Source organism: Nematolebias whitei, chromosome 3 (assembly GCF_014905685.2).
Source record: "Nematolebias whitei isolate Nwh7 chromosome 3, NemWhi1, whole genome shotgun sequence".
Lineage (NCBI taxonomy): Eukaryota > Metazoa > Chordata > Actinopteri > Cyprinodontiformes > Rivulidae > Nematolebias > Nematolebias whitei.
Window position 1 is genome coordinate 5,159,376 of NC_056500.1, and position 11,165 is coordinate 5,170,540.

Sequence of the window (11,165 nt, forward strand, 5' to 3'; positions counted from 1 at the left end):
CTTTACGCTGTATTTATTTTGGACATACAAATATCTCAAAATGTTTATTTCCAACTTATAGTATCTATTTTAAAGATACTAAAACCAATCAGCATTTCTTCTGTTGATCTGCAAACTGAGGGAATTCCATAATTTCAAACATTTAAACTCACTGTAGTTAATGCCTGCTATAACTGCTGTATTGTTTGATATAACTCCACTTTATTAATCAATACAACTCTACTATGTAACTTTTGAGTGTGTCTTTGTTGCGTACCGTTGTACATAAGCTGATGAGCTGCTTTCTAGACTGCCCAGCTTTTGGTTGATTATTCCAATCTCGTTGCGGAGGAACTGGGCTTTATCCGAATCATTCATGTTATCCAGTACCTTCAAAATACGGTCCCTCAAATGCAGATACTCTTCACGCATCACATCAACATCACGCTGCACATACTAAAACAGAAATATTAAGAAAGACAGTTGTTGGAAATATTGTAAAATAAACTTTTTGTTTATTGTAAAAGCTTGAATTTGTTTTTTCTTTTTTTCCAGAGATTTGGTTTACCTCTAGCTTGGTGATCTTAAGGCTACAGTCTCGAGCTCCATCTTCTCCGAAGGAGATATGAACGTACTGACTCAGCATACTCTCTGCTGACTCTATCCTCAGTCTGAGAGTGTGCAGCTCTGATAAGAGATGAGATGACAAGGAGGAGAGAGAAGAAGATGATGTCCTTTTGCTTTGCTCTGTCTTAGTGACTTTTACTGTTTCCTTCTTGATCTGTTGCTCTTTTGCTATCGTCTCTTTCTTCACTTCTGTTTTCTTCACTGTCTGTTTTTTAAGCTCCACTCGCCGCCTCTCATCATCCAGCCTCCTAGCTTCATCCAGCCTCCTAGCTTCTTCCAGCCTCCTAGCTTCTTCCAGCCTCCTAGCTTCTTCCAGCTTCCTGGCTTCCTCCAGCCTTCTGGCTTCCTCCAACCTCCTTGCCTCTTCTTCTGCAGCAGCTTGTTGTTGCTGTTGCTGTAATATAATCAGGTGCTGTTGCTCAGGTGGTTGCTGTAATATAATCAGGTGCTGTTGGGGTTGTTGCTCAACAGCTTGTTGCTGCAAAAGAATCAGCTGCTGTTGTTGCTGTTCTACATCAATAGTTTCCTCTTCTTCTATTTGCTCCTGAGTCGTAACTGTGGAAAAGAAGAAAATGCAGAGGTAAAACCAACGTGTTACCTCTGCATTGATTATTACTGTAGGTTTAACACTGACCATGCATAGGCAGCTCCACCACCAGTTTTTCATAGTGGGTTTGCGCTCCAGTAAATTGGTTTTCAATGATCCTCTTGTCCTCATCACCAAACATCTGAGAACCATGGCTGGTCAGTTTGAACTCCTCGAAGTGGGCCTCTAGGTTCTTGAGGATTTGTCGGTACTCCTCAGGACGCATCTTGGACAACTGAGAACACAAATAAAGGCATTATGAGTGATTTCTAGACAAAATATTTAAGTAGAAGAACTAAAACTTACTGCAGTTAGAAAATGGGTTCTTGCAATTCCTAATAAAATAGTAACATTAATGGTGTGAGAAAATGTTGAAAGACTTTAATTAGGTTGGAATTTGGAATAAACTTTATGCTCATGATAGTTGTTTATTCACAAAGTCTTTTAAATCAGTTACTTAAATTATAAGCATGTCTTAGAGGCATAAAAACCAGAGTGACACTTAATTTTCTGCTTTTAAACTCAGACGACAAAGGATGTGATGTTTGAACCTGAGCATCTTAAGAACAAAACTTTCCAGCATTTCACTTCTTCTGAATAGCAATAACTTGACTTCCTCTACTAACGTAAGGAACCTTGGAGATATTTTAACAAGACTGCTTCCACCTGTGCAATATGACTAAAACTGGAAACAGCTTGTTCCAAAACGATATATTAAAACAGATCCATGAATTTAACAGTTCTAGGATGGACGCTTAAAATGTTTCTAATAGATCCCTTCACTATCAAGTTTACTTGTGGTTCCTAGAGTTTCTAAAAGGAAAATAGAATATACGAAGCACAGCTTATCGTACTAGACTCCTCTCTTGTGAAAACAATGTCCAGTTTCTGTCCTTGAGGCTTTGACCAGGCTTAAGAATTTCCATTTTGATAAATCCTACAGTTTGGGTTGGCTTGGGGTTCCTGAGCTATCCCTTAGCTATGCTGCTACTTGTTTAGACTATATGAAGATGTCTTACCATGGAGATGGTGAGGGAGTTGATGTATTGTATATCCAGGAGACAGTAGTGCCAGGCAATGAGGCTCTTAACATTGATGTACAGTTGATTCCAGATGGCCAGGATGGACTCGTAATACTGCTCATTCCTTTACGAAACACAAAATTTCACTTTTTTTTTATTTTTTATACTTATATGCTGAAAAAGGTTTATTTGTGTTTCTTACTTGATAGCATAATTGACACTCAGTGGATTAGGAGGTGGCACAATCAGGCACACTGAGGGGACCAACATATCCAGGCCTCCTGGACCCGTTACGTGCCACTTACTGCGCTGACTGTTGTCCTTCAGAATGGCCTCGTTGCCTTTACAGATCATTTTCTGAAGGGCCCAACAAAAACATATTTTAATAACCATTTTAACTCCAGTTAGTTCACCTCAAATATTTAGCCAAAAAAAAAATAATCCAAATTTAGGTGTAAATGTGTTTGAATTGGACTGAATTGTAAAAAAAAAACAAAAAAAAAAAAAAAAAAACACACAACTGACCTGGTCTTGTTTAAAGTCACACAAAGCTTTGACGATGATGCCGCTGCTCTTCTCCTCAGGATTTCTGGGTTTCAGCCTCACGATGTTCTTCGACTTGTTCACCAAGTGTTGCACCTGCAGCTTGTGATCCCGAATCTTTTCCCTTTCCAGCTGAAGAAAAATGTGACATTTTCTAGTCATACTGTAGATATGACATCATTCTGCACACAAATACCATAAAAGTAAACTTTTGTTGTGTTATTACAAAAAGTTCTCCCACCTCCATGTCTTGAAGGATCTCCTTCAGTTCCTCAAGTGAAGTGTTCTTGTCACAAACGAACTTCTTACGAACTGTATCGTGTTCTTTTTGTAAAGACTTGTATGTGTCATTCACCTCTTTGAAGAACTATTAAAACAAACAATAAAATTACCAAATAAGCAACAAAAAAATGCTAAGATGTTCATGTTTTATACTAGGTATTCTTTAAGTAAGGCAACAGAAAACAGGACGTTTACATAAAAAGCTGTAAAAATACTACAGTAATTGTCAAAAGAGCAGCAGCTACGTGCACTCTGCCCATCCTTCAGACGACTGCACGGACATATTCCCGCTGTATCTCGGTACAATGATAATAAAGCTTATTCTGACTCTGAAAAAAAAAGTATTATCTGATTGAGTGGAAGCCAAATAAAGACTCAAAAATCACAAACTCATTTCTAATTAACCAGACTACACCTTTAATCTTTACAGGTTTCTTTAAAATATAACCTTGTATTTTAGAATTACTAACATAACACAAAAAGTAAGATAATTTGTGTTTGATCCATTATTTTGTTGTAAGAATACTTCTTGTAAATAAGTTTTATGCAATTGGAAAACCTGTTTATTTCCCTTTAAATTATGACGTATTTGCTATGAATTTGTGGGTGCCAGGCTGTTGTGGCTGTGTATGGTTCTTCTACATGCTACAGAGGTCTGTGTTTGTTAAACTAATAAACTGTTGACTTGTCAATATATCTAGTTTCAGTGAACTTCAAATCATCTAATCCAATAAACAACAAACAAGCGACAAAGTCAGAATCAGAGGTTTTGTATGGGGTGCCATTTGTAAAGTTACACAGTCAAAAATTAACCGCAATATTTTGGTTTATTTAGCCTTTAATAAAAAAAAACAAAAAAAAAAAACGTTTTTTTTAAGTCATATTTTTACGATGTTATTCATACATTTATAAAAGTCATAGTTCCAAACTAAATATTTAAATTGCAAGCTAAATGTTTAGTTTACAAACTAAATACTTAACTTGCAAGTTAAATATTTAGTTAGCAAGCTAAAAATTTAGTGCCACACTAAATATTTAGTTTGCAAACTAAATGTTTATGTCCAAGCTAAATGTTTAATTTACAAACAAGTTAAATATTTAGTTAGTAACTACATATTTATATATATATATATATATATATTAGGTGTAAATTAAATATTTAATTTCCAAGCTAAATATGTATTTTCAAAACTAAACATTTAATTTCCAAACAAAAATATTTATTGTTCAAACTAAATATTTAATTTCCAAATTAAACATTTAATTCCTAAACTAAATATTTAATTTGCAAACTAAATATTTGGCTCAGACCTAAATATTTAACTTGCTAGCTAAAAAAATGCCTAAATATTTAACTTGCTATTTAAATATTTAGCTCAACTGTAAATATTTACCTCATATGCCAATTCCTTGCCGAAAAGCGGAAGTGGACTATCAAAATAAAAGCCTCACCTCTATATACATGTATACACACCTGCCAAACCACTGATGTTCTCTGCTAACTCATTTACCATGTCCAGAGGAAAAGAATGATGATAAAATATGGCACATAAGAGAAAACTGAAATGATTCAGTCTGGCCAGCTGCAATTCTTCTTTTCCTTCTTCTTCTGGTGATTTTTGGCGGATTGGCAAGAGATTTATATATAGAGATTCGGATTTTATTTTGATAGTCTACTTCTGTTTTTCAGCAAGGGATTTGCATTTTAGTTAAATATTCAGGTTTGAGCTAAATAGTTAACTTACAAGTTAAACATTTAGTTAGCAAATTAAATATTTATTTTGGAAATTAAATGTTTAGTTTGGAAAATAAATATTTAGGTCCAAGCTAATTATTTAGTTAGCAAATTCAATATTTAGTTTAGGAATCAAATGTTTAGCCTAGAAATTAAATGTTTAGATTATTAATTAAATATTAACTTTGACAATAAATATTTAGTTTGAAAATTAAATTAGTTTTGAAAATAAATATTTAGCTTGAAAATTAAACATTTACATTACACCTAAATATGTAGTTCACTAACTAAATATTTAACTTGAAAGTTAAGTATTCAGTTTATAAACTAAATATTTAGCTTGCAATTTAAATATTTAGTTAGCAAATTAAATATTTTTTTGGGAAATTAAATGTTTAGTTTGGAAAATAAATATTTAGGTCCAAGCTAATTATTTAGTTAGCAAATTCAATATTTAGTTTAGGAATCAAATGTTTAGCCTAGAAATTAAATGTTTGGATTATTAATTAAATATTAACTTTGACAATAAATATTTAGTTTGAAAATTAAATTAGTTTTGAAAATAAATATTTAGCTTGAAAATTAAATATTTATATTATACCTAAATATGTAGTTCACTAACTAAATATTTAACTTGAAAGTTAAGTATTTAGTTTGTAAACTAAATATTCAGCTTGTAATTTAAATATTTAGTTAGCAAATTAAATATTTATTTTGGAAATTAAATGTTTAGTTTGGAAAATAAATATTTAGGTCCAAGCTAATTATTTAGTTAGCTAGCAAATTCAATATTTAGTTTAGGAATTAAATGTTTAGCTTAGAAATTAAATGTTTAGTTTTGAAAATAAATATTTAGCTTGAAAATTAAATATTTATATTACACCTAAATATGTAGTTCACTAACTAAATATTTAACTTGAAACTTAAGTATATAGTTGGTAAACTAAATATTTAGCTTGTAATTTAAATATTTAGTTATAAATATATGAATAACATGGTTAAAATATGACTTTGAAAAAAAAACTACATTTTTTTCTTATTAAAGGCTAAATAAACCAAAATATTGTTGTTAATTTTTGACTTTGCAACTTTACAAATGGCACCCCATGGTTTTGTGTTGGCAGAGAAGATTTGGTATTTTCCACGAGCCCAACCCACAACTTCAACTTTGTCGTTCAACCCAAAAATGGGAAATAAACAGGTGTCCCAACAGTTTAGGACTTATTGCCAGGAAGTAAACTGACCGAGCTGTAAAGTGTAAAAAGCTGAACGTTCACCTGGCTGTAAGCTGCATTCTCCTTCAGATGGACGTCAATGCACTTGGTAATTTGAAGAAGCCAGCTCCACTGAGTCTGCAGAGTGTCCCTGTAAGCCTGCAGAGATCCAAGAGAAGCAGAAAAATCAACACAAATACACAAAGTGTCGGACCTGTGAATGTGAGTCAATGTGTCCGCACCTCAATCTTGTCAGCGGCTGGGTGGTTGGTTTTCAAAAGGGTGTCCACTTTGGTTTTCAGTTTGTACAGATCCTTCTCCTTGTCTTCTAGAGCACTCATCAGTCTCTGAACAGAGGAAGAGGGTCACTCATCACAACTGATCACAGGCGGATTAACTTCATTAAAGTCATTTGAGCCAACTGGCTCCCAGAATCTGTCAGGAACGGTAATCAATGGGACCGAGGCACTAACCGAGTAGCTCTCCTGCTTCTTGGGGATGTACTGCTCGACGTTTTTGTCTCCCCAGTCAAACATCAGCTCCTCCTCCTCCCTGTCGTTCACCCACATGATCTCACTGGAGATTTGCTGAAGTATCTGCTGGAGGTCTCGCAGCTGCCTGGTCCGGTCATGTGACATTTGCTAAAAAAGCAGAGAAGGGGATTAATGTAAAATAAATACAATGAAGACAAAAAATTACCATGAAAATATAAACATCATGAATGATTTTTTTTTACCTGAAGGTTGTCCCACTCCTGCGCCAGAGCATTAGAGTTCGCTTTGTCCCCTTTCTTTACCTAAAACAAGAAAATTGTGGGGTTTTTTTTTTTTCAAATTTATTTGCACGCTTTTTGTACAAGTTTAAAAATTAGGTTTGAGGTAAAAATCATGTTTAACATTTGAGATTTGATTTGGGGTGAAAAGTTTGGTCCGTTTTGACATTTTCACATGATAATTAGCTGATAATCTGCTCGTCCGATGCCACAGCTTGTCTATTTGTGACAACGATGCCACCTAAAATGAAATATCTGAACCCACCAGCTCGTCTCTGGCCCGGTCCATCTCCACGGATCTCTGGATGGAGCTGTGAAACTTCTGGTGGCTGATGAGCTGCTGGTCTATGGCTGCAGGATCGTCACCCCAGGGAGCTGTTTCTATCAGACGCTGGGGAAAAAAACGAACAAGAGTTAAATTCTGAAAGAAACAGGCTCAGTACTTCAGAATGAAACCCCTCTGATCATCGAGCCACAGCGCGCAGGTCAGACGGGTCGGTCAGAATGAAGCAATCCAGCAGCAGACTTCGTTTTATAACTCTTCTGGTCGAGCACCTTAGGGAGTCGACCGTAAAAAGAGGAAGAGCATTTTGTGTGTGAATGCTGAATGACTGCTGAAGAAGCTGAAACTGACTTGTTCCAGCTACAACGAGCAAAAAAGCCAAAAGTAACCAAAAAGCTACAATTCAAAGAAACAAAATGGCAGCTAAAAAACTAAATGTAGCATAAAATAGTGCAGGTTTGCTGAAGTAGATTTCAAAAAGGACAATGTTTTTGAAAGAATCAAAGAGACTTCTATGGGGGGAAATATTTGTTTTTTGTAACTTTTAACAGTTTTCAAAAAAAAATCACTTAATTTACAATCTCCTGAATGAGCCGAATGTTTTGAAGAAAAAGCTAAAATAGAAAATGGTATGCAGAAGTTAAATTGCAAAAACACAGGGAAAAGTGGAAAACAAGAAATAAAGTTTGAATCTGAATCACTCTACATATTCTCAGCAGATAATAACGCGTGCGTGCGTCCATACCTTTTGCTGTGCAATCCAAGCCATAGCATCATAGAAGCTCCTTCCAGGTTCCTCCCAGCCTCCAGAACTCCCTCCTCTGGCGCTCTTCCTCCTCTGTAGGGTGCTCACCATGGCCTTCTTGACCCCCTTCAGCTGGTCATTGTAAATGTCCACGCTGTCATTGGAAGAGAAAAACAAAAACGTCACGCTTGAGGTTTTTAATATTTATTGTCAGAACACCAAAACCAGTGTTTAATTTGAGCCGGATCCTGCTGGAACAAGATCTGGGAACCCTATTATTTTGTCAGCGTGCGTTCCGGTAACAGTTTGCTTGGATCCGGCAACTCTCAGACTTACTAATAGTAAAGTTATGAACAAACTAGGACTGCCTTGTCGTTTTGGGAGCCATGGTTGAACCGTGTTGCTCCCCTCTGCTGCTGTTTTTATGATGCTCTGGACCAGGGCTGGCCCAAGCCTCCATGGGGCCCTAAGCAAAATTTGGTTTGGGGCCCTCTATTTCTGCTAATAATAATTACTGCAATCAATAGTCAGATGATCAGATTATTCACCCACCTAACATAAACTCATTGCAACTCTGACAGCCCTGTTTACATTATCATATGTATATATCTAGTGCAGGGGTCAAACTCATTTTCATTTTGGGGCCACATCAAGCTCATGAATGTCCTCAAAAGACCGGACATGGCAGAATGTATTGATAAAACTACCTCTTAAACTGGTAAAATATAACTTTCTCTGCATTCGATGACTACTTAGAGTAATTTGGCATTATAAACATAAAACCTGATTTGACTGATAAAGTAATTCTGAAACGCACAACTGTTATTTTGAAGTTCTGTTTCTGTGGCCCTCTAGAGCAGTGATCCTCACTATTTTTTTCAAAAGAGCCATATTGACAGATCAAAGTGAAGGGATGCAGATGGAGAGACGTGCGCAGCCAGTAGCTGATCAATCTGGAATTAACAGGACTTTTTTTTTTTTTACATCTTTTGACCGGCGGGTCAGCGGATGCGTGCGGCCAGTGGTGATCAGCTGATCCATGTGAAGCTTAACAGGACTTTTTTTTCTTTTTTACTCTACCGGACGATCGGACCTGCCTCCTCCTCAACAAGTAGATTAACACAATATTATTCATAAGACCGCATCCGTGCTGGCAGACATCTTTAACACCTCACTTACCCTGGAGACAGTTCCCACCTGCCTGAAGACTGCCACCATCATCCCAGTCCCAAAAAGCTCTACAGTGACTGGTCTGAATGACTATCGGCCAGTGGCCCTCACCCCGATAGTCGCTAAATGCTTCGAAAAACTGGTCATGACTCACATCAAAACAACCATCAACATCAACGAGGACCCTCATCAGTACGCATACCGTGAGAACCGATCAACAGAGGATGCAATCTCCTCTGTGGTCCACACTGCACTCAACCACCTGGAGCAGAAAAACTCTTACGTCCGTATGCTCTTTGTAGACTTCACATCCGCCTTCAACACCATGATCCCCCAAACCCTGATGGACAAACTATCCACACTAGGACTAAGCCCCTCCATCTGCAACTGGGTACTAGACTTTTTAACAAACAGACCACAGTTAGTGAGGATCCACAACCTCTCCTCCTCCACCATAACCCTCAGCACTGGCTCTCCTCAGGGATGTGTGTTGAGCCCCCTTCTGTTTACTCTGCTCACATATGATTGTGCAGCTACCCATCCAGGCTGTCACATTGTAAAGTTTGCAGATGATACAGCGGTGGTGGGATGCATCACAAACAATGATGAGTCCAGCTACAGGCAAGAGGTGGAACACCTGGAGAGCTGGTGCAGAGAGAATAACCTTCACATCAATGTGAAGAAGACAAAGGAGATGATTGTGGACTTCAGAAGGAACAAAAACACCTACACCCCCCTGAACATAAGAGGATCTGCGGTGGAAGTGGTCTCCAGCTACAAGTACTTGGGTGTACACATGAATGACAACCTCAGCTGGAGCAACAACACCACCAGCCTGATCAAGAAAGCTCATCAGAGACTCTACTTCCTCAGACGGCTGAAGCGAGCTGGTCTGGGAAGCTCAGTCCTCACCTCCTTCTACAGGTGTGCAGTGGAGAGCATCCTGTGCTCGAGCATCAATGTGTGGCATGGAGGCTGCACAGCTGCAGAAAGAAAAGCTTTGCAGAGAGTGGTGAAGGCTGCACAGAAATCTGTTGGAATCAGCCTCCCCACCATCACAGACATCTACACCTCCAGATGCAGGAAGAGGGCCACCTGCATCATGAAGGACCCCACTCACCCAGCACACACACTTTTTGCCCCACTCCCCTCAGGAAGGAGGTTAAGGAGCATTAAGTGTAGAACCACTAGACTGAGGAACAGCTTCTACCCTGAGGCTGTTAGACTCATGAATCTCTAACCAGAATAATCACTGTGAAAAACCATATCATGTTGCTGCTGATCTGTTTCATGTTGCTGCTGATCTGTTTCAATGTTGATGTGTTCATGCGTGCACATCTGCTCACAGACTCATGTTCATGTTTGTGCTGATGTTCAATGTTTTATGTTATGAGTGCTTAGTGTATATTTAGTTGATGTTTTTCTTAGTTCATATCTTAGATGTTATTACTGTTTTTCTTAGACATTTTATTGTTGGATGTAACTGGGACCCCGTGTACATAATTTCGCTCCACCACATGTACCACATGAGGTGCGAATGACAATAAAGTAACTCTGACTCTGACTCTGACTATGATCAAAGAAGCCCGAGCCAACATGCGCAAGTATTGCGCAATGCGCCAGCATGTTTTAAAAATGTATTGGCTGTATTGGTGTATTGTAACCTGTCACGAGAGCCACCAATAAAGCATGGCGAGCCGCGCAATGAGTATCCCTGCTCTAGGGTGTAGAGAGACACAGAAATGGTTATGGCGGGCTGGATTTGGTCCAAATATGTTAAGTGATATGTTAGGTGTACATGTATTGTAACATGCCTATGTACTGTGTTGTGTCTATGTGCTGCACGTAATGTAGTGTGCTGACCAACAGCAATTCTAAATGAAGACGTATATGAGGTTTCATTAGTGCCAAAAATATGTTTATGTGTCTTAACTTATCTACTTACATATCACTTAAGATATCACCTAACATATCACTTAACATATCACCTTTCATATCACTTAACATATCACATTATATGACTTAATACTGTATATCACCTTACATATCACTTAACATGTCACCTTATATGTTAATTAACATATTACATTGTATATCACTTAACATATCATCTTACACATCGCCTTGCATATCACTTAACATGTCACCTTGTATGTTACGTAACATATTACCTTATATATCACTTAACATATCATCTTACACATCAC

The 11,165-nt window shown here is 37.4% G+C and overlaps 1 protein-coding gene across 1 annotated transcript in view; it reads right to left on the reverse strand.

The window, feature by feature from the left end:
• wu:fi04e12 (desmoplakin) overlaps positions 1–11,165 on the reverse strand; it is a gene marked incomplete in the record, with an annotated part of 43,800 nt that overhangs the window by 23,970 nt on the left and 8,665 nt on the right. The window contains 13 exon segments of the mRNA XM_037697907.1: positions 257–435; positions 548–1,161; positions 1,241–1,427; positions 2,212–2,338; positions 2,417–2,571; positions 2,740–2,889; positions 2,999–3,124; positions 6,052–6,147; positions 6,231–6,335; positions 6,462–6,629; positions 6,725–6,784; positions 7,026–7,151; positions 7,789–7,942. Coding sequence (XP_037553835.1) covers positions 257–435; positions 548–1,161; positions 1,241–1,427; positions 2,212–2,338; positions 2,417–2,571; positions 2,740–2,889; positions 2,999–3,124; positions 6,052–6,147; positions 6,231–6,335; positions 6,462–6,629; positions 6,725–6,784; positions 7,026–7,151; positions 7,789–7,942 — 2,247 coding nt within the window.